Source organism: Sebastes umbrosus, chromosome 16 (genome assembly GCF_015220745.1).
Source record: "Sebastes umbrosus isolate fSebUmb1 chromosome 16, fSebUmb1.pri, whole genome shotgun sequence".
NCBI classification, from domain to species: domain Eukaryota; kingdom Metazoa; phylum Chordata; class Actinopteri; order Perciformes; family Sebastidae; genus Sebastes; species Sebastes umbrosus.
The window spans coordinates 13,173,512-13,197,677 of NC_051284.1; the positions used below are offsets into that span (position 1 = coordinate 13,173,512).

Below are 24,166 nucleotides of genomic sequence, written 5' to 3' on the forward strand. Positions count from 1 at the left end.
AAAAAAAAAGAAGCCAAGCTTCTCTAATGTCATCAAGCCAAGCAGCCGTAAATAAACTTTGTCTGAATAAAATAGTATTAAAATGGCAAAAAGTCCAATTTATATCTGAAAAGATAAAAAAAAACTACAAATATTTACAAATATATATATAGACAATTTATATAGAAACGATTAATTGAGAAAATAATCGTCACATTAATCAATGAAAATAATCGATGGACACATTTCAGACACGTTTCAGTCCTAATTTGCATCAGTATCCTGATGCTGATTCATATCACCCGGCCCTTCTCCCTGGTGGTTGACTTTGACTCGCAGGCATCTAAACTCACTGACTCCTCATGAGGCCGAGGTATTAGGTAGCACCGAGGATGTGTTGTCTATTTCCTTTATTAACACCATAATGTTGCGGCCGCTGCTGCTGTTGTGTGTGTTTGTGCGAGGATCCCTCATCCAGCGCAGATGTGAGAGCCCACCCAGGGCCATGTGAGCCCGCTGACGCCCATATTCATCAACAGCGTGTCACTTTTACGAGGTGGCTCTGTGGGAACCTGAGAAAGAGCCCCCCCCCCCTCCTCCTCCCTCCTGCTCTACCTAGCGCCAGTCAGCCAGCCCCCTCTTTAGATGAAATTAAAGGAAAACTTCATTAAAAGGCAAAGGTGCTGTCAGCTGCGGGGCCCTTTTGATCAATATTCCCCTCCAAGTTCAACGCCTTCATTACAGTGGTGTCACTCGTGTGCACACACACACACACACACACACACACACGTGTCAGTCCAGTTCAACAGGTAGAGATATCACTACATGGCGAGGAGGGCGGGGGTGAGGGACCAGGACAGAAAGCGAGAGGTGCAGCAGCTCCTCAGCAGTTCTCTTGGCTTAAAAACAGCAACATGAAACAGAGCACTTTGAGTTATAGTAATTGTCCGAAGCAATCAACTTCCTAATTGTTTATAGTTTCCATTTTCCTGCGTCCGGCGTCTTTCACTTTGTCCTTTCATGATTTATTTTGGAAGTGGAAGAGTTGCGATATAAAGCAAACAACTCTGCTCTCTGTCCAAACAAGGCAAAAATAATCTGTTTGCTTTTTGTTTGCCTGCCCCACCATCTTTTTCCAATATGAAATGTTCCAGATATGATTTCGCTCGGACGGCGAGCTCGGCGGCTGCCAGTGTGTCTCGCGCCTATAAATCTCTCAGAAAACTCTCGGGAGTCTTCTGCGCAAAACATGGCAGATAAGAATGATAGGAACTGAAGGGGAGGAAGCCCAGGGCGTTCAGGCTTAAAACACAGCATGCTGCACGCTATCAGTGTGTGGAAATCCTACGCTGTAATAATGTTTATCTGTCTTTTTACAAAAGGCCTAGAAATTAGTGTATATATAGTTAAAGAGGAACACCACCTAAATTAAGAATTCCAATATGTTATTTCCATGGCCGAGTAAAGTTCAATCAATATTTGTGAACATGAGCTCCTCTCTCTGAAAGCCAGAAACCAGAGAAGTTAGTCTCAAACTTGTGATGTCATCAAGTATTAAGTCTGGAGCTGCTCCATAGACAATGAATGGGAGACTGATTTTGTGGAGTGAATGGACTTTATTCTATTGTGTTGTCAGTTGTGAAACAGAAAGTGTTCCCATATACTCAGATCATTCCTCTGGGTGCTCTCAGTGTCATCTATAACATCTCTCCCCATTCATTGTCTATGGGGCAGCTCCAGACTTTATACCCTATAACATCACAAGTTTGAGTTTGAGCGCTCTACTTTTTGGATTTGGGAGACAGTTGTTTATGTTTACTAATATTTTTTGGACCGCTTTAGACCGTAGGAATAAAATGTATGAATTTTTTAAATGGCTGTAGTTCCCCTTTAAAATATATATAAAATGAGGCTTAATCCTGCCAAATAAATTGCTTCCAAATCACATCCAACATTCCTGGTCTACTCAAAGTCGGTGTGCAGTTTCAAAATTTGCGAAACTATACAAACAGCGAGCATTAGTGCTATCAGAAACCAGCCATGTTATCTATGTGAAGCATACAAGAATTCCCCTTGTCGAGGAAACGTAAATATCATTATCTAAACATAATCTTTCATTCATAATTTTGAATGCATCTCGGCTTGGGGTTGTTAAAGTTGGTCTCCTACCTTCTCTGTGCTGCGTCGAGTCGATCCTCTTCAGCTGAATGCTCCTTTTGAGCTGTAAAAAAGAGAACATATTGGATTAAGATATCTCATGGGGCAGATTATGGGGATTTTGGTGACACGGACAACCAAATGTTTCCATTGAGAAGTGATCCCAGGAACACCGGCGTGTCCAGAGGGGGTCGCTGTGGTCATTAGCCCTCCTTACATTTGTCAATTGTAGAGAAAAGAAGACGAAGAAGAGGGGCTCTGGGTTGAGATGTCAGTGACACGGCGAGCACGTTATCCAAGTGACAGTTAAACACACTGTAAAGTTTGACATGCTTCTGAGTGTTGACGCATGAGAGCGTGAGCCTGTAACGCCTGTGCTCAGGGCGGGGAGCGGCGGTCTGTTTGTGGAGGTTGCGTATGTGTGTCGACATACGTGTGCATGTTCTTCTAAGCAGAGCTAAAGCAGGGGCGCAGGGTTGAGCAGAGCAGAGAGAGGCTTGGGAACTGGAGGCTCCTGTGGACTCCTGCCATGTAAAAGTGTCTAAATGCAAGGCAGATGTGTGCGGCGGGCCAGGCCGAGGTGCAAGAATTTATCTAGGGCCAGAGAGTGCCTGTGATCTCAGATTTATTGCATTTTTCCAGATTCATCCTTTTTACAATGATGGGGGACCTTTCCTACTTGAAGATTTAAGAGGGGGAAGTCTCCAAAAAATTGTTCAAAGGCAGGTTTGGGGGTCTTTTGGGAGAAGGTGAGCTTAAGCCTCCGACCAACCACCCCTTTTACTTTTTTTTTTACATGTATGTGGGCAATGGGGCTGAGGTAAACCTAATGAATGAAGGTTGTGGCCATGTCTGGGATAGGAGGAGGAGGGGGGGGGGGGGGGAAGAGTGGAGGGGCCGTGACCAATGGCGTTAGTCTCAGTGGGGGTCAGGCTGGCGCCTGAGGTACCCCTCTGGTGCGACTGTGCAGAGGTGGCACTGGAGCCGAGAGGCTGAGGGGGAGAGAAAGAGAGAGAGAGAGAGAGAGAGAGAGAGAGAGAGAGAGAGAGAGAGAGAGAGAGAGAGAGAGAGGACTGGAGAGAGAGGATGTGTGAAGTTTCTCTTCCTCCGCTCCCTGTGTAAACATGAAACCAGTAGTCGCTAACTAGAAAGTTATGAGATGTGCATGCTGAGAGGGACAATAAATTAGGGCTTTAAAACTCTGACACACTTTTCCAAACCGCCGCTACACCTAGCAGCGAGATAACAAAGAGATGGAAAGCAGTCTTAAGAGGGATGCTGAGGATTTCCACAAAGCTCTGTTTCCCTACACCACAGAAAGCATCTCAGAGACTTCATCAAAACCAGCCTCCTTGGACAGTCGCTATCTGCAAATTCTACTCGGCCTACGTAATTCACAGTCATGTGAACAAGTGGAATTTTTGGTTATTGGGCTCTGACTCACTGGCAACAAAGAAAGGATGTGATGATACACATGTATTTCCTAAAAGAGAGCCGACGAAATGAGACGAACACGAGCCGAGATTAAAAGCAGGAATTTGTTTTCAATTAGTCGCGGCTTGTATTCAACGTGAAAAATATGCCCGTAAGAGTATCCCCAGAGGTTTCAAAGAGCTCCTATTAAAAAAGGGAAACGAAAAGGTGGCTGACTAAATGTTTAAACCACTACGGGGCCGTTTTACCTTAGAGAACAGTTCTGAAAATAGAGAGAGAAATAACTTGTAGGGGGGTAGAGAGGAGAGCAAAAGCAGCGAAGGGCAAGCACAGGAACAGCCTTACAAGAGGACGGATCACTGAATTTCAGAGGTATCCCCTGTTAGATGTGGGAGAGATCACACAGGCGAGTTTAAGAGGCAGAGCGCAGGGCGTTTGGGTTCACCTGCAGGCCCCGCTGTGAGCTTCTCCACAGGCCGGGTTACGGGTCAGCGCTACTCGGAAACACAAGTCTTTATCCGTTGATTCACTGCTATACTTTGATCCTCCTGGTATAAGGGTTCATTTCAATATGTAAAATCATGTGTCAAACACATGCATCTGTGGTCAGCCTCCTGAGCGTCTACCTGGGTGAGAAATTCACTCGTTCACCGATGAGTCACAGTTTAAGAGTCTCGGTCGCTCTTTGATGTGAGGAGCTGTTACTTTGTTTTGCCTTTTGAAGCCATGGAATCATCACGAAACGATGATTACACACGCCGCTCCTCCCGAAGCTCGGCCAACGGCTCGAGGAGTTCTGTTTATGAAAGAGAGGTTTACAAGTATCCCACTGGAAAAGTTTATGTTCAAGATGTGCCTTCTGCAAATCAATGCCGCTCTGTAGCCAGTGGCAACTGCAGTGGTTCTGAAAGCTTTGTGATACTGACCCGAGCTCAGGGGGAGGCTTTAGCGCTCAGAAGTAGTTAAAGTGGATAAACTAACTAGAACATTGTCATGGCACATTTCCATTGCAACAATAGTACGTAATCCCAGCACAAGCTCTGTATGCAATAACAAACATCTTTTCAGGAGTTGTACTGCAAACATGGACTCCCCCACAAATTTGCACTCTAACATGTGGCTACAATCTCCCTGTGAGATACTTCATTTGACTCTTTTATGATGGAAGGAGTCCATTGTTTCTGCTGCAAACCATGCAGGCAATTAGTGCTTTAATTAATGAAGTCTGGTCCTTAATGTCATAGTCACACTTTCCTCTGCCACTAAGACAGGAAAAGATGTCGTGACTTGAAGCATAAGTCCTTGTACTTAAAGGGTTGTTCCACCCAAATTACAAAAAGCACATTTTGTCACTTGCCTCTAGTGATATCTAGACAGTTTTGGGTCTTTTTTTGCCCAAGTTTTCAAGACATCCACCTCTCAGATGTCTGCCTCCATGCCAATACAATAGAGGTGAACAGAATTTTGTCCGTGGTGTTCACAACTTTGATTATTACATTCACAATGTTCAAGCCATCCTAGTGGTTTAAGTTGCTTACCATATAACTGTGAACAGTTCAATTCCAGCCATCATATACAAATCTAGACTAGTTGCAGTTTACATCCATGTCTGTCCAAAATGTCATCCCTTCATCACTTTATCCCATTAGACACTTCTGTGAAATCATCTTAATTAGCATATTAATTCTTGAGATTTGAAGAAATTCCCTCTAAGCATTCCTGAGATATTGTGTTTTCAAGAATTGCCCGGACGGATGGCGAGGAGGCATAAAAAAAATCGAACAACATCTCATCCAGAAGATCCAGAAACAAGTTAACAGCCACTGAAACGGTCCATAGATCTCGCTGTGTGCACTTTTAGTAGTGACTATTTCTTTAGTAGAAAATAGATCCAGTGAAAGCTATTCAATGTGAGCTCCGTGGATCTTTTAGAGTAGCAGGGAAACCGTTTCCTGTTATTAATTTGTGCGAACCAACCCTTTACAAATCTGTAGATAAATGATCCCCACTTATCTGCAGATTTCTGAGAGCATCGGTCCACAGGCTGCTGTAAAAGTTGACATACATATACAGTATACTTGTATGATCAATGGTGTTGGCCCAAGACAGGTAATTCTCTAAAAAATGCCTGTATACTGATATCCAATCAGACCCTATAGGCTAACCGGATTTTATGAACAGCTTGTGCACAAAGGAGGATTCTTGTCCATAGGCATCAGTGCAAAGCCTTCAGGACAGATATTGAAAGCAGGTGGATTCAACTGACCAGTCTCTGGTGCCACATTTACTGTTTATCCAGGCACAACTGAATCAAGCGATGTGACAGCAGCAGAAAGAGATGGAGCCATCTGTGGCAAACTAAGACGCCTTAATGGCGTTCACTCGGATGCAGTGGACGGTTTGTGTATAATAAAGCTCTGGTGAAACAAACGTAGAGCGGCATAAGGGTGTCTAATGGCCGGCATGGACCGTCACTTTAATGATAAGTGAGCCATAAGTCATGTACATGTGTACACAGTCAGCTTCATTAATGAACCAAGCAAAGTACTTGTGTTTAAAGTCTTACACTCAGAACAAAAGTAATGAAGGTTGAAAGGGACATTAGATGTGGAGGGACTCTGGGCACCTTAGGGGTATTTTAACAGTGTGTTACCAGTAAAGTGGGAGCTACTACAACTATACAAAAGGGTTGGAAGACCAGTGTCTGGGTTAGAAAGGGGACAGACGGTGAGATGATCAGAGTGTGTCGGAGGTGAAGCTCTGCTCCCGTCCCGGTGGTCCCCAGACCTGATCCACTGAGGCCGGCCACTCTTTACAAGGCCGCGGCCAGAGATGTCCTGCCAGCTTTATGACAGCCGAGAGTACATGAGAACCGTGTTAGAGGCAATGTGATCCCTTCTATAGGCCTGTAGACTCCTGTCCTCATGCTTCCTTACTGCGCAACGAGACGCCCTCTCCCAGCAAGAACATACACACACACACACACTAAGAGGCAGATTCTGCACCACCCAGCTGACTGTCTGACATGGCAAAAAAACATAATTATACCTTCCTCTGTTTAAAGGTCCCATGCTGTGTGTCTAGGTGAAAACGGGGCTTTTCTAGCTCGGTTTTCACGACTATCTCCTCAGCTGTAAATCCTCTGACCAAATGAATGCCTCATCTTTAAGACGTTGAGAATTTTTTTCGAGGTCCTCTTCACAATTTTTCACGAGACATGCCAGCTTTTGAGCAGGACAAACACCTACTATCACTGGTGAGGACTTGAGTGTGTCGTTGCACGTGATTTATGGGCAGTGGGAGAAGATGCGTCCTCTTGACTGACTCAACATGGCGTCCATTCCCTAATCAGTGATTTAATACGTTGTGTTAAAGTGGTAATTAATGATTTCATCATTTTTTGTTTATTTTTTTGGTGCTAAAGGGTCAATGCTGAGTTGTTTTTGCACTGCACTTTTCTGTTTCTACATCATGTGCAATGCATCGATTCCTGTGAGGATTTTCCCCAAAATTTGACACTACTGACATTTGCTTGGTGTGTTTCAGTTTGTCAGTCTGCTTCCTTGTTTCCTCCCCCCCCCCTCTTGTCCTCTCTCTCTTTCTCACTACTCACCTGGACATAATCTGCAATCAACGCTCCAGTCAGCACACCAATCAAGCAATCTCCACTTTACTTTACAAACCCTGCTCCAACGGCCAGTCTCCGCCGGATCGTTGCCATTCATGGTTTGTCAATGTGCCACGCTTCCAGCTGCTGCTAGTGTTCTTACTGCGCATGTGTTGTACCCCAAAGATATGACAAGTTGATGACACGTCTTTCCACCCTCCTTGCCTGCCTGCTCTCCGCCCTCCAGGAAAAACCTACCCGACACTTCACCTCATCCAGCCCACCTGCCAGCTCACATCCCCGGAACCCCCCTTTCCCTTCACCACCGCCAACGCCAGAGCACAATATCAAAAAAATCCTGTAATAAAGTACTTACCTTTACACCTAACGGTTCGTCCAGTATCTGTATTTGGGTCCAGCCACAGAAACCCTGACAACAATGTTTCTGTGCCTACAGTTTAGCCACAGATACGTATACAGTAAAGTCGTTTCGCTCACCAGCAGAGATAAATCCTTCCATCTTGTCCTTGAAGGGTTGGAGGTTTTCCTCTGACGAGTTAGCGCACACCGTCTGCACGTTCTTCTCACAAGCTGGTAGAGAGAGCACAGGAGACAAAGGAGGGAAACGGTGAGTGATATACAGTAAATGCGACTTGGTAAATGGAGGACAAATACTAGTCAGATATAAATCCCGCTCCCTGTGTAGATATAAACAGCTCATTCTAAGGTAAAGAAATTACAACCATTCATATTATCAGGTGATTATACATATAGAATGTTAATTAAAGTAAAAAAAGACTAAAATATCTAACTTCTAACTATATCTTAATCTAAAAAAAGAAATATTTTGTGTTAACATATTCTATATTTTCATTATCTTCTCTTTCTGTGACTGTCTTCTTTCTTGTTTTGTAAATTATATTGAGACACTCAAAATTAACATACTCACAAAATATGCCACACTGGAAAGCCACAGACAAAACAGTAAACATTCAAGCATTCAATTCAAATTTTAAACACAAAACTAGAGTTTTATTTGTATTTTAGTTATTTAATTAGTTAGTCTTTTCCCCCTTAATCCACTCCTTTCAACTGATTGACTATTGGTGGAGACTAGAGCATCCCATGGTTTACGAATCAGTAATATTTGTCTTTTGTTTATATGTTGTTGCTGTGTCAGAAGTCTTAATATTGTATTGTGTAAAAGTGTTTTCAAAGACAAATTTCCACTCTGTATTATGCCCTGCTTGGACCTGTCTGTCCGTGTGAGTGCAGCAGATGTGTTTGCTGTTTGTTGCCGGGCTTTGAGCCAAATTAGCCAACTCACACAAGCTCATAGGAGGGATCATCCGTGACTGAGCGTGTTACAGCCGAACCTTCTTCATTTGCTCTGAACTGTAAGCCCAGGTTACTAATATACACACAGACGCCTGCTGAAAGATCTTTGGCACATTCCTCCAACCTGTAACTCATTAATGGCTGCAATAAATACCTTCACTTGCTTATGACTGCATGGCGTAACAGTTCCGCAGCACAACAAGAGCATTAACAGGTCTGGCCGCTGTCTCATTTCACTGCGTCACGGCTCTCAGATCAGAGTTTGGCTCTCATATGTTTGCATGCGGAGCCGCTGCACCTGCACCTCGGTGAACTCGGTCTATTACATCTTTTATTTATTGGCTGTCTTAATAAATCAGACAGGAAACGGGACGTCTGCGAGTTAAAATTGAGGAGTAACTACGTACAGCCTCACAGTCTGGGTTCCAGGAGATTTCATGGATACAGTGAGAGCCGGCAGTGATCAAAATAAAAAACAGAAACCATACAAACATGACCAAAATATCCTGTTTGGACAAACCGCGTTTCCTTACCAGAAATCCCCCCAACTCAAAAGGAGCCATTAAAACAGTGTTCAAAACAGCAAGTCTACAATTTAGAGGCGGCTCTCTTCCAAATGTGGTCCAGACAGCAACGGCCGCAAGAAGGAAGCCCACAAAAACACAGCAGCTGTAAAGAATAAAGACTAAAAGCTCCAGTTTGAGACATTGGCTCAAAGAGATGATACATATTTCAGAGGAGGGCATTCAAAAGGAGGATTCTCCTGCGAGTAAACGACTGACGCCATATATGTCAGGTCAGATGGAAGACCTTTGTCTGAAATGTTTATAATTCTCTATTGGTCACAAATTGTGTCCTTTGTTCGTGTGGGTTTATTAGTCATCACTTTGTTTGGAGTATTTTTTATTTTGTGTATTTCTTAAAATTTGGACTAAGCGTGTAATTTGACCTAAAACTGCTTTCTAACTACTGAGTACGGCAGCCTTTGATATTTCAGTAAAAGTGGAATTACATTTTTATGTGTTTATAAAAAAAAGTTAGAATTAAAAGGAAAATTGACTGACAATTAAAAAACAACAACAACAGATATCTCAAATTATTATTATGGTAGATATATACATAGGTAAATGTTTAGACTCATAATTCAAATGCATATATACTGTAGATATATCTCAATAGTAAATAGTAGCATGATTCGTCACAATACAATTATTGACATTCTTACTTTGTCAATTATTGCCAATTATTACTTGTCAAACTGTATGTGAAATTATCTGCAAAAGAAAAATAAATGAGAAAAAGTCAGCGATGGTTTTTGTCTTAATTCTCAGAATTAAGTTAGAAATAAACAGCATTCATATTTTGGCTAATCAAACCTGAATCATGCATATCTAGAATTCATATTTTGATGTGACTCTCCATTCAGAAATAGATACCAAAATGACCAATCAACCTAGTCAGACAATAATTACATACGTGTACAATAAATTATTTCATATATACAAAATGTCATAAGCAAATCAGAGATTGTCTTAGTTAATGAAACGTCTGATTAAAATTGATGTCAAAATACTATATATAATATAAAATAATAATATATAACTCTTATTGTTTACAGTTACAATAGCTTCCCTTCTCTATTTGTGACCAGTGAAGAAGCTGATTTTCCAGTTTACAATGACTACACTAGAGTGTCGCCTGTTGGCTGCTGGGACAGTTTGTCCCATTTGGCTCTCTGTCCAGTCATGTAGCCACAGAGGACTGGTTTCCCACCGCAGACAGACAGACAGGATCATGATGGGAGCCACAGCACCGATCTTTAAAGCCCTTCCACTGTTACTACAAGCCGGGGAAAACAGATGAGATCACAGGCAGTGAACTCAGCATCTTTGAAAAATGGGGTGCTAATGTATTCTCCATCAAGACATCACTGAGCAGAGGTCTGGGAATTTTTGTTTGGCTAGAAGTAGTAGTTTGTAAAACCAGCGTCCTGATTGACATTGACAAGTGTTTTATATGGACTGTGTTAAACCAGCTAAAGCAGAGGAAACTAGAACGTCTCCTGATCCAGATTTGAGCTTCCATGTGCAAACACATCTAACCAGAGCCACAGGTACAGTTTGCCACACTGTGGGACTGCAACACATACAAACATGCATCTATTTCTCCAGAGAAATCATCGCCCCAATCCATCTAATCCGAGTCGACCAGCTATTGTGTAATATGAGGTAATACAACAACAGCTGTGGGTAACTGGGGGCGGCGGTGGTGGAGTAAACGGGAAGAAAAACAAACAGGAAAGCCAGACTTCTGCTCCAGGATTTACCCTGTGTGGTTTGCAAAAAAACTTGCAGAGACTTTGATGTCAATATGTACTTATGATTTTACCGCAGTGAGCAAGAGAGCCCCCACTGCAGCTACCAGGAAATCCCAGCACACCAAGACAATGCACAACTGTGTGAATGTGGAATAGAGAAAATGCTTAAATGGTGGATGGGGAGCCTGCGGGGCACCGCAAGATGAGCGTAGTAGCTGTGTGATGGATGTTTCTGTCTGGGAAAAAACGCCCCGCCACCTTCCGTCTATGTAGCTCTGGATCATTATTAAAAGTAAACACTGCACTAGCAGACAGATAAACACTTAACAACACACGGGCGATTCCTTTTTGTTTTGTAAGTTAGCCGCCAAGAAGTTCCTGGTAATTTTAGCCCCGCGATTACCTTTCAAAGATCTAAAAGGTTCCTTCAGCCCATTGTTGTCTGCGTTTCCATAGTGGCCTAAAGACCAGCAACGATTAGGCAAATTAGTCTGATGTTTGACCAATCAGCAAAGGTCATCTCTGCAAACCACGCCCTGAAAGTTCCTGTACTTAAAGAAAGTACTACCCCCCCACCCAGGGCCTTTTAAGGTGGTAAAATGTCCCCGAAACTTAATATAAACACTGGACCCTGCCGTCGAAACGCAATAAGTTCCTCAAAAGTTTCCTAGTTCCGGGGGATAGTTCCTGTGGTCGAAAATGGATGGCACATTTCTGACCACAGGAACTTTCCCCCCGTTATTCAAAAAGATCAGTTGCCAGCTGAACCAAAGAACGTGTATTGCCAAGAAGTGAAAGTCAATGTAACATCAGCGCCCAGCAGTAAAGCCACACTTCTGGCATTTTGGACTGAATGCGACTACCGGACGCCAGTAACACGCCCGCCTAAAAAGTGCCGTACAAAAGTAAAACCAAATAGTTTCTCTTGTATTGTGATATTTTACCGAAATGGCCTCTGTTGAACAATAAAATATTATAAATATAATAAGCGTTTTCAATCCAAAGTGGCGGCAGCGGCTGTTTCGTCCCTTTGCTTCTATACTCTATGGCGGAACTACAGTTCCAACTATTTTCAGTTTTACAAATATGCATGTTGAATCAGATGGCTAAGTCCTGTTGTAAAAAAAGAAACATTTTTGGAGGTACTTTGGAAAATGTATTTATCAAAGGTTAAACCAGTACAGTGCTCCAGCCCTGACATATTCTAGTATTTATACCTGGAGAGGGAAATTCTCTCACTGATCCCCAATTATCTCCAATCCCAGCAGACTGTAAGACTTCCAGCTCCCCTTTCTACGGGATGCTATTCCCCCTCGGTGAGGCCAGCCAGGAGACTGCCTCTGTAGGGAAACGTAAGACACTCTCTCCCCTTTCCACTCTTCATAAATCAACCCGTATCCATCAAACTGTAACCCGTCTTGTAAATTTTAGCTGGAGAATACTGTGCTGACAGGTAGAAACATGAGGCAGGACTTCATCAAAATCACTCTGGTGCTGCCTCACGAGAGAATGCTGCGATTAGTCGTTGTAATATTTATCTATAATCGTCATACTAGCTCACTAATATGTGAAGAGTATTGTTTGGTAAAAGGACCTCTATATCTATATCTATCTATCTACATATATATAGCAAATCATTGACAAATATCCCAAAATGTACCACTACTTTTGTGTTATTTGGTCAGACGAGGAGCAGTGACCGTACCTCAAGCACGCCGACTTCACACATGCCGTTCCGAGCGGAGCCTCCGTCCGTCGTAAAACAGAGCTCAGGCTAAAGGCCCTGCCTGAACCTGACATTAAAGGCCATTTAAAATCAGGACACTGTCTGATTTGCCACAGTGATGGATGCCTAACCCGGGCCAGGCCTTCTGTGAAACACTAAACTCCCCTGAGCAGCAAATGAGCTCTGACTGTTTCTTTTTATTTGATCCTATTTCATTCGGTAGCGTCCCTGACTCTCTGTCCAGTCCAATTACGCGGTAGTTAAAGGGATCTTTATGAAGGTGCTCGCTGGTCTGAGAATCCAACTTCAAGTTTGATTAGCAACTCCTTGAAGAAGAGCTGCAGTTGTACAAGATTTGAAAGATAAATGTCTGCAGCTAATTGCACTACTATACATGATTTGAAACAGAAAAAGAAAAGAAGATATTCGTCTTTATGGGAGCTGAGAGTCCTACAGTAGGTTTGGGTCCTCATGGCCTCCCACTCATCCCTCTCCCCCCTGAGAGGAGCACACAGAGAGGTCATCACCCTCTCCCCAAACAGGAAGCCCCATCAAAATGAGGATCATGTTTCTGCACAAGCCAGTGAAGCAGAGGGCAGCCAAGCGGACGGAGAGACCATCACTGATGACTACGCGCTGCACACACGCGCAGAAAAGTGTCACTACGTCTGCAAACACACTCCTGTGCCAGTTAAAATACAGTATGTTAAGATTCGTATGAGAAAAAGCACCCATGGATGCTGTCTGAAGGAGGAGGTTAAGCTAGCGCCGAGTCTCCTGACCTTTGACCCCAAGCCTGGAGGGCGAGACACCGCCGACCACTGCAGTCGCCACCTCAGGATCAGGTGAGGGGCAGTCGTCTCAGTCAAGCAGAGCGAAGTGTGATCCAGTGTTAGCCTCTCAGTGTCAATGTGGATGGAAGTGATCTGTGTTAGCGTTATAATTAAGACCACTTGCTTTCTTTAGGCTGGTTTATAATAGCCAGGCATAAATATTTATTCCTGGCGGCTGGAGAGGATAAAAATGGTGGGAGTCAGAGGTGGAGCTCGCCAAACATCCAGAATCCAACGCTCGCCCTGTGATGCCAATACCCCCGAGGACTGCCGTGCCAGACTGCGCTGCAGCAGAGATCAAATACGAGGGCCCTTGTGTTGCATTTATTGTCTTCAGGTCTTCCATTTTTCCTAATAAATGAGTGACAGCTTGAGGTGGGTCTGGGCGCTTTAGTAGACTCTTTGTATTTCTCCCCCGGGTCAGAGAGGAGAGGGCTTTAACAGCGATCTAAAAAACGTCGGGGAGAGCTGCGGAGCATATCTAATTGCTTTCATATGCCGTATTATTGGTTGATTTAAATAACCACAGACACCAGGGGCACTGGGGGGCGTCGCCTTTAACCTCCGCATGGCCCTGGCCAAGACTGACTGGCTGGGTTGCTGAGTGGCTCGGCGCCCACGACACTTTGAGCACAAAACACCAAAATTGTGTTTTTATCCATCAATTGTCACTCTGATGTTTTGTCAATGAGCTGGAATCTGCTTCTTTTGGGGATTTTACTCCTGTCACTGGTGCTGAAACAGGAGAGGTTTTGGTGTTATGATGACACGGCTGTTAAGAGATACAACGTCTGGAAGCTGGGAAAAGCCGCCTCAGGCCATCCGAGGCTGCCCTAAACACACCCACAAACCTCTCTGCACAGGGCGGGAAAAGAGTGCATGGGATGTACATTTACATTCAAACTGCTCTGGTGAAAGATGGTACTGTATACAATTACACTGTCTGATTTACAATGAAACAAATGTGACCTATAAGCACTGAAATGCAATGCGGTGTGCGGATTAAGCCTCAATACCCACAGTGAAAATTAAAATACTTATACTAGAGCTGTCAATCGATTAAAATATTTAAATGCGATTAATCGCGTAATTTTCCATAGTTAATTGCGATTAATTGCAAATTAATCACACATTTTTAATCTGTTCAAAATGAACCTTAAAGGGAGATTTGTCAAGTATTTAATACTTTTATCAACATGGGAGTGGACAAATATTCTACTTTAGGCAAATATATGTATATATTTATTATTGGAAATATATTAACAAGACAAAACAATGACAAATATTGTCCAGAAACCCTCACAGGTACTGCATTTAGCATAAAAAATATGCTCAAATCATAACATGGCAAACTGAAGCCCAAAAGGCAACAACAGCTGTCAGTGTGTCAGTGTGCTGACTTGACTATGACTTGCCCCAAACTGCATATGATTATCATAAAGTGGGCATGTCTGTAAAGGGGAGACTCGTGGGTACCCATAGAACCTATTTTCATTCACATATCTTGAGGTCAGAGGTCAAGGGACCCCTTTGAAAATGGCCATGCCAGTTTTTCCTATCCAAAATTTGGAGCGTTATTTAGCCTCATTCCCGACAAGCTAGTATGACATGGTTGATGCCAGTATTGAGCCCGCTAACAATCTAAAAATCGCCTAAAAAGGCATTAAAGTTTGATTTAATGCGTTAAAGAAATTAGTGGTGTTAAAAATAAAATTTGCATTATTACCGTTAACTTGTTAACTTTGACAGCCCAACAGGGCGTGTCCTACCTGTCAGATCTCTCTTCAGCTTCCTGATGTCCTTGGTGAGGTCTTCAAACTTAACCTGACCGGCCTTCAAGAAATCCTGAGGCTCCGGCATAGGGAACACACTCTTGTCTGTGCCGGCATGCTGGAACAGAAACATAAAAGTATATGAGTGACGTTGATGTTTTAAGAGTGTAAAATTGTGTGAATACAATTGACAGCGCCTTACCTCGTCGAAATTACGCAGGTAGTACAAAACCACGTAATCCACCAGGTTGCTACGATTGTCCTGAGGAAGAATCATACTTTACATTACAGATTCATACATCACTGTGATTTCATTGTATAGGCCTACTTAGCTAACATTTATTGAGGGAATCATTGCAGATTTTCAGAGTAAAATTGTCGGTGTTACCCTGCTTTTGACGTCCTTTAGTTTGGGGAGGATTTCCAGTCCGAAGCCATCAGCCTGACCTCTTGTCCTGTTCCCTCCGTTCATATAGTTCCCAAAGGCCAGAACCAGACCCATTACATCCCGCAAGCTATCACACTCTAACAGCTCCTGACACACACATGGCCTTTGGGTTAGTAAAGCTTCACGCAGCTTAAAGACACTTTTCTCAAGTTTATTTACGTGATGTTCTTACTTTGCTGACAGTCGAGATGATCTCCACCTTGCGACGGATGGAGGAGATGGTATCGAGGAACACCGACTGGAAGATGATGCAGTGGGCTCGGCCCGTGAAGTCGGGAATCTGGGAGAGCTCATAGAGAAACCTGGAAAACAAAAGAGGAGGAGGAGGAGGTGGTGGTGGTGGTGGTGGAGAACGGGGTGTGATGTGTTATGACAGAATTAAACAAAACGTCTAACAGGAAGAACTATTTCGGGTGCTTGGCAGGCTGCGATTCCCCGCGCAGGCCCGGCTGAGTCAACGTTGCTGCTCGCAGGCAGTTGATAGTCATGAGCGGCGCTGCTCGGCTGGGTTTGAAAGGTCCGCGGGGTCGGGGTGGAGGGAGAGAGCAACGAGCGGCGCACGGAGGTTGATCAAAGGTAGCTCCGGCCTGATACGGGACGACTTGTGTAAACAGTGGCGTGTCAGAGGGGAGCGGAGCGGTAACATCCTGTGTGATTAGGCCTCGCTGATGGAGGTAGATGCTGAGTAGGGATGACTCGTGCAGCCGTAGTGACAGCTCTGGTCAAACATGGAAATAGGAAGGCCAGGCTGAGCGGCACCGCTGGGTCCAGGCCTCGTTAACAGGCCCGGACTACTTAACCCTGACAGGAACTACTGAACCAATGTCCATTAATGCATATATGTTGGCACACACACACAAAGATGGAAAAGACTTATACCCCAAAATGTTGGCCAAAATGACCTATAACTTCAAATAAATAATTAATACCGGAATCATTTCATTTTTATTTTCATGAATTGATGATTGATGTGTCAACCCATGTAAATTAATTAAATTTAACTAAAATACTGGGTGAAATATTAGGCAAATAAATACTGATAGCACTAAACTCAATACCTAAACTCACCTCAATTTATCTAACAAATACAGCAACTTTATCACTATATATGAATGTAGAATTTTTAGGGCCGTCAAAGTTAACACGATAAGAACGTGTATAAAGCAAGCATATTTGCCCACTCCCCTGTTGAGAAGAGTATTTAATACTTGACAAATCTACCTTTAAAAGGTACATTTTGAACAGATAAAAAATGTGCGATTAATTTGCGATTTAATATTTCAATCGATTGACAGACCTAATAATTTTCTTTGTGGGTGCATTATCAGTGATCTTACTGTTCAGGTTTGTCCAGCAGTTTGACTTCGTCTTCTTTTGAAGTCTCATAATGTTTCATTATCTTGGTCATCTCATCACTGGTGGCCCTCTATGAAGAAACAAAACACAAAGTCCAAAATCAAAATGTATATAAACACAGTTCAATATGTTCAGAAAAAGACATGACATGCAGTAGAAATCTGAACGGGGACTGCAGCTGTTACAGTGCGAGATGCTGCACAATAATAAAAAATATATGCACTGACAATAGGACACCTACTATAGTAAAACCAATTTGTAGCAATAAAAATAATAAGGTTCTGTCAGATGACTTTACAGCCTTATGTTTCTCCTTTTTTTATTACCTTAGACAGGCCGCTCCTTCATACTTACATTTTCATATAAAGCCTCAATGGTCTCCAAATCCACCACAGAGTTGTCCACAGTAAGAACAGCTGGAACAGTAAAAGATCTTTCATTATAAGCAGTCAGTCTTATAAATGGATAAGATCTTGGCCAAAGCATGCTGCCTTTTAAGTGCTGCCAGTGCTCGAAGAACAAACCGTTTTTTTCCGACTAGGGATGTAAACTCATGATAGCCCCGTAATTTTGTTTAACTTTGGTTAATAGAACATTATAGGTGTGGCTATACAACTATAAGACATACTACATATTTATGAGAAAGAAACAAAAGAAAAGTGCCAATTGTGTCTACTCACATCTACACCACACCTGCACCGACAACCACAACACATCAATCAATTATCACCTAATTTAGACTATTAGCTGTGTGGGTTAGACTGGGTCTGAGACCACGGACGCTGGGCCAAACTGGCTCAAAACAGGGAGTCTGCTTAACCTTTTTAGAGTGAGGCAGGAGAAGGTGAGCCAAGCGAGAAACGGAGGATGCAGAAGAGAGAAAAGAGTAAATAAAGGCTGAGGTTTCTTGACCGGCTTCGTCTACAAGCTGCATGTTTGTCCAGCTTGACTCAAACGGTAAAAAAGTGTGCAGGGAAGGTAGAAAGCAGAGGACGGCACAAGAGGAGAAAGTGACTCCTGTTCTTTGTCTGAGAGGTGTCACAGGTTTATGGCTCAGTGAGGGAGGAGGGGAGGAGTGGAGGAGGAGGACACGACGGGAGGGATGGCTCCAGCGCTGCCGGATCAGCTGACAGTTGTCTGGTTGGTGTCAGCTGAGGAGGGCTACACACCACCTACTGCTCTTAGATCAGTCAATCTCAATGTGACAAAACATCTCTAAATGTCACCAAGAAGAACTTTCTGATTAGAGATCATATTGTGATTTCAGCTACAGGTATCGAAACATTTCCAAAACTAAAGATTGGCAAGAAATACTTAAAGGGAAACTATCTAACTTTTGGTTAACAGCCACTATATGGCCACAAATGTCAATTACAGCATGACTGCAAAATAGTATAATGTAGTGTAACAGTAGCACAAGTAGAGAAAAGTCACAAACTGACTTTAGTAATGTCATTGCAAACCTGGCTTAAGTTTGCTAACATTAAATTAGCTTCTTAACATATAACGTTAAACATTAGAAAAATGTAAACTGGGTAACTTTTGATAAATAACAGCAACTGTGGACACAAGTGATGCTTATTCAATGACAGTAAATGGTAAAAATGGATTGTAACAGTAGTTCAATGTCAGTTACACAAAATCGAACAAAAGTAAATAAAAATTAAACTTAACATCAAATTAAAGCACAACTGGGTAACGTTTTGGCCAACAGCCGTGGCCACTAGTGGCAAATATGTGATGGCGGTAGATGGTCATTAGCACAATGTGACCACAAGTAACGATTATTGACAGTAATTGATAAAAATGTTTTGTAGCAGTAGCACAATGTCAGTTATACAGCAAAATCTAGTTTGCTAACATTAGCTGACATTAAATTAGCTTCTTAATATATAAATATTAGAAGAACATAAACTGGGTAACTTTTGCTGAAATTTTCTGTGGACACAAGTGATGATTATTCAATGACAGTAAATGGTAAAAAAAAAAATGACTGTAACAGTGGCACAATGTCAGCAAAACATTTAGCAAAGTTTTGCTGACATTACATTAGCTTCTTAACATAGCCTGTAGTTAAACATTAAAGCAAAACTTGGTACGTCTTTGGCTAACACCCACTGTGGCCACAAGTGAAAAATATATGGCGGCAAACAGTCTAATGTATTGTAACAGTAGCACAATGTCAGTTACAGTACACAGCAAAATATTAGCCACCATAAACTACTGGTCATACCAGAACAAGTACGACCATCTAGCAGTAAAACCCCTGAGTGTGTTGAACTGAGGAAGGATGTATTTTAATGCTTAAACGTTTAATTTGTAAGATGGGAAAATGTGTTATTTCATGTTGTTAGTAGCTATAGCCTTGCTTTAATAATTATCTCGTCTTAATTTAAATTAGGATTAAAATCATGATTTTGTAAATTCTATAGTGCCAAAATTCATGTTGCCTATGGTGCTTTAAACACTAAGACTAAGGCATTTGAGTCTTGGAAAAAAATGTTTCAGGTAGAAATTCATGTTTGTATCAGTATAAAAAGGTGCAGTTTTTGGTATCAGTACCATGTATTGTGTATCGCACTGACACAGGTAAATAAAGCTATTTTAACAACACAGCCCTCTGTTTCAAACACTCACTGCTTCCAGCTAACAAGGTAATACTTTGCATTCTGGTTCCCAGCTGTTCCCGTTGCAGAGAAGCTGTCAATGTGGTCCCAATGTCTGGATCAGAGAGAACGCTGGAGGTCCATTTCCTACATCTTATTAGAGTGGATTATTCAGTCCCTCAGCCATGCAGCCGTCAATCACACACCAAAGGGGGGGCCTGCTCCAGTGTGCACAGGAGCACTCTGATCAGAGGGGAGCCGGATATCTCTCCACACCGACAGATCAAAGCCTGCCTCCCGACCGCCTCACACCCTCTCCTTCCACTTTTCACTCATCGGCTTTGGTGTGGAAGGGCATGTGTGGTGTGTGAACATGTGTATGTGTGCGTGTGGTGGTGTGTGGGACAGAGCCTCCCTTTGCCCTTGAACCATGGTGGCCCTTGAGGTCCCCCAGTCACTCCGGTGGGTGCAGTTGACCCCCTCTCTCCCTCGACCAGAGTCCTACCTTCCCTCCTTAGTAGCTCTAATTACATTACATGTCCCATGTCCTTTTAATTTGGCAACAAAGGGGAGGCAAGCAGGCGAGTCCAGGGACTGGAGCCCTTAGGACTGCTTATTAAGGTGCTGTCCTTCATTGTCAGATTCAAATTGTCCATTTCACATACAACCCCCATTAAAAGGCACAAGAAAGCAGCCTCACGCTGGGTGTTTTACCAAACCGCCTCTACAAACTGACACTAGAACAGAGAGAAAAAGGGAAAAAAATCCAAACAAAATGGGCGTCCTGGTGCTGTTTGAGGTAGTTTTATGTGGTAGCGCAGTGTCTGTTAACTGTGGAAGGTGGTTTTGTACATGCTTAGATCATTAGTGGGGTGTCAGTCCCATTAGGCTTGTGGAAACCGTCACTGGCTACAATAAACAGATCTGCTGGCCGCATGCTCAGACTAGCAGGCGGCAGGCACTCTCCGCCACAGTCCCAGGACAGGACCGGTTCTACGCTGTCCCCAACACACATATTATGTGTTTACACACACACACACACACACGTCTGCATTTTCCACAGAACAACCAAGCATGCAATCAATCCACGCGGCTACTCAAATGAATTAGATGGCAATTTGATTTTAACCAGTGCGGGATTTCAAGCAGCCTGACGGAAAAACTTAAAGACTGCTTTTATCCCACTGTTGCCATCTCACATTCTGACAAATCGAGGCATTTTCCTTCCCACCATGGTAACTGGAAAAATCATCCACTTGAGACACAAATTAATCAAATAAAAAGTGTTTCTAGTTACAAATTAGTAGCTGTCAAGAGGTTGGAAATTATCCTCTGCTGCAGGGCTCGCTATCTCATCTCTAAAAATAACTCCATCCGCATTTCATCAGGAGTCATCCTCAATTTACAGTTAAACGGGACTGTAAATCCAGTTTATTGCTGTTGAATATAAATAGGAGCTCCTTTGGTGAAAGAAATTGAAATGATATCATAGCGTGTGCATGCATCAGAAAATATTTTTCACCTTGCTGGATGTCCTTCATCTCCAGATGCAGGCTTGATAGGAGGATGCCGACTGCTTGAGAACGCTTCCCGTCCAGCAGCTTGATAATCTGGAAAAACAGAAAACAAATTCATATTATTAAACTGCAAGAATATTAGTGGGACTCAGTGTAAAACCCACGGTCTGCATTTCAGTTAATAAGGCTTAAACTGATTGCCATATCTTAAATTAATTCTATGACTCATTATTTAGAAGAAAACAACATAATGTATGTACATTAAAGCAGCAGTGGGTAGAATTAGAGAAAATATGATTAAAAAAAGTTATTTTTATAAAACGGTCACTATATCCTGACAGAAGGGCATGAGACAGGTAATCTGAAAAAAATCATGTGTCCTCTGGTTCACCTAACGGCATCTGCAAGATTTCACAAACCGGAGGAAAACAACCAATCAGAGCCGGATTGGAGCCTTGCCATTTCTGAGCAGCTGTCAATCACTCACGAACTCCGATCAAACGGTCAAACTAGGCAGTGCTGATCAAATATTAATCAATATTATGTTCCATTAATGCCTATTTCTCTCCTCAAATGTTTTCAGAAACATCCCGTAGTGTACTGTTTGGCTGTAAAATGATAAAGTTTGTGACCCAGCAGCCATGTTGAGATCAGTTGAGGAAATACCAAGCACCGCCCACCAGCCGGAGCACACTTTCTCATTTTACAGCTAAACAGTACACTACAAGATGTTTCTGAAAAACATTTGAGGCGAGAAATAGGCATTACAGTAACAGAATATTGATTCATATTTGATCAGCGCTGCCTAGTTTGACTGTTTGATCGGAGGTTGTGAGTGATTGACAGCTGCCTTTGAATGAACAGCCAATAGGAACGCTCTCTCTCTGAAATCAGTGAATGTGATTGGCCAAAGTCTTCTGCCACGGGCTAGATGTTTTAAAGCCTGAAAACAGAACGATGAGGAGGTGCAGAAGTCTAGTTTTCTCACAGAACACTTGAATTACAATATGCTGAAAGGTTATTATGGAATTTTTGTCCAATGATGCCAAAATTATTCTGCCTACTGCCACTTTAATACTATATTGTATGACGTTGGTTTCAAATTCCAACTACTATTACTGTTAATCACTTTAAAATCTTCACATCTTGACTCCAAGCTATTGCTCAGATTTCTTCACACCTACGTTAATCATCTATTCTATTATTCAAACACAGACATAAAACAAACTGAGGAACAGATGGTGAATTAAAAAGTTCATTTCTGCGTGTGAAAAGTACTTAGTCACTTCCCCCGGCTTGGAAGCAGACAATAGATGATGAGCCGAGCCGAAGCGCCTGAAGCGCCTGAAGCTCCCACTTTGTCTAAGCAGCCGCCTGGGAATCATCTGGATTGACCCAAACGACCAGACTAATCAACACACATTGTCATAACCCATCATCGTGACGCAAATGACTGGGAAATGCGGAGCAAGCACACACGTTGCCGGGACGCACTTTGTCAAAGTTACATCAATGAAGGGAGCAGAGTCTGAACAGAAAAAAGCTCCTCCTCCAGTTTACCGAAGAACATGTGTGAGATATAATCAGAAAATATCAAGTCGCAGTGAAAGTACAAAGGCAAAAAGTGGCACCATAAAAGGACAGTCTAGAAGAGCAAGCTTTTATAACAAACTATAAATTCACAGGATTTTTATTTGTGCCTACACATGGTCACAATTACTTATGGCTGAATTAGCCGTAAAGCCAGAGAGAGTTTTGGCAAGGTAAAGCCCCGCTCTAAAACTTAATGTGTCAGGCTTCTTCATTAGGTATTATGGCGTTGTCGGCTACTGGGCTGTCCAGTGGAAGCTGGAGAGCAGAAGCCTTAGAAGTGGGTATTGCATTACAGTGCGTTAGTGGGTGCCATGCTGCTTCCAGCTCTATTACCTGGATCACTGGGGATCTCCCACTCTGGGGACTTGAGACGGCTGAGCACCAGGCTTTCCCAACACCTCTAATTAACCACTTTGGACGGGCCACACTAAAAGCAGCACCTTGGCTGCAGAACTCGCCAATTAGCCTAAACAGTTACGTTAATGAGAAAAGACAACTGATGCTGGATGCTTGGTTTCAGACACGCAAACAGCTTGGGTTAAAGCGCGTGATGCTGATGCTGAGGCAGGTAGACACCAATAGCTAACGGCACCCTCCTGTGGACAAACGGACAACTCTCATTTGAAGCTGCTGTGGAGTAGCACAGTCGGGTCAAAGGAAAGAGGAGAAAGAAGAAAAAGCAAGCGGTCTAAGAAAATAAACACAATGATGGAGGGAGACGTTGTGAGTGTCGGCGGTTTGAGCCGAAGCAGGTGGCTGATGTTAGGCGAGGAGGTGGGCAGGGTGATGCTGGTTCGGATAGTTTACACAACCACGGCTGAGCGGCCAGCCTGCTCCGAGAAGACTGTCTGTCTGACTATCTGTCTGGAGTCACCCAGGCAGATGTTACAATAACAACTGGATCAAGGCTTCCCATCAATAACCACCTACGACACACTCCGCAACCTCAGTCTCACCCAGCGGTGTTAATCTTACACCCACTCTCCCACGTCACAGCCACAGCTCCAAATATGTCTTTAATAAACGCAATATGATTGCTCATAAGTTATTCCCAGAAATTGGTTAAAGCTGCTGTTAGTTTAAGGAGATCCGCTATGTGTAAACTTGATACAAGTTTGATTTATGTGGAGAGAGGAAATTGCTGTTTTTGTGTTGCATATTTGCTCACAAACAGCACATTTGGCTCGATTGATTTCCACATCTTCATCCATCTCAATCACGAATGCACCGACATGCCCATCCTCGCCCCCCCCACACTCCTATAGGTGCCCTGTCTTCATTGCCTCCTCTCGCCAGTCGAGCGGAGCCACATGCCTGCAATTACACCCCGGGTCCAGCCCGGTCCGGTCTGGTCTGCTCGGGTGGGAGAGCTCTCTTCCATGTCATCTCCTCTGCTTTGATATGCTAATCAGCGCAGAGAGAGAGAGAAAAGGGCTCCAGAGTAAACAAGAGCTTTGATTTTTCTATGGCACACATGATAGAG

At 43.1% G+C, this 24,166-nt stretch overlaps 1 protein-coding gene across 1 annotated transcript in view; it reads right to left on the bottom strand.

Annotated features, from left to right (window-relative positions):
• LOC119474362 (formin-like) overlaps window positions 1-24,166 on the bottom strand; it is a 44,819-nt gene that overhangs the window by 6,846 nt on the left and 13,807 nt on the right. The window contains 9 exon segments of the mRNA XM_037746361.1: window positions 2,149-2,200; window positions 7,676-7,768; window positions 15,161-15,281; window positions 15,366-15,425; window positions 15,552-15,698; window positions 15,784-15,913; window positions 16,949-17,037; window positions 17,322-17,383; window positions 21,096-21,183. Of these exon segments, the coding sequence (XP_037602289.1) occupies window positions 2,149-2,200; window positions 7,676-7,768; window positions 15,161-15,281; window positions 15,366-15,425; window positions 15,552-15,698; window positions 15,784-15,913; window positions 16,949-17,037; window positions 17,322-17,383; window positions 21,096-21,183 (842 nt within the window).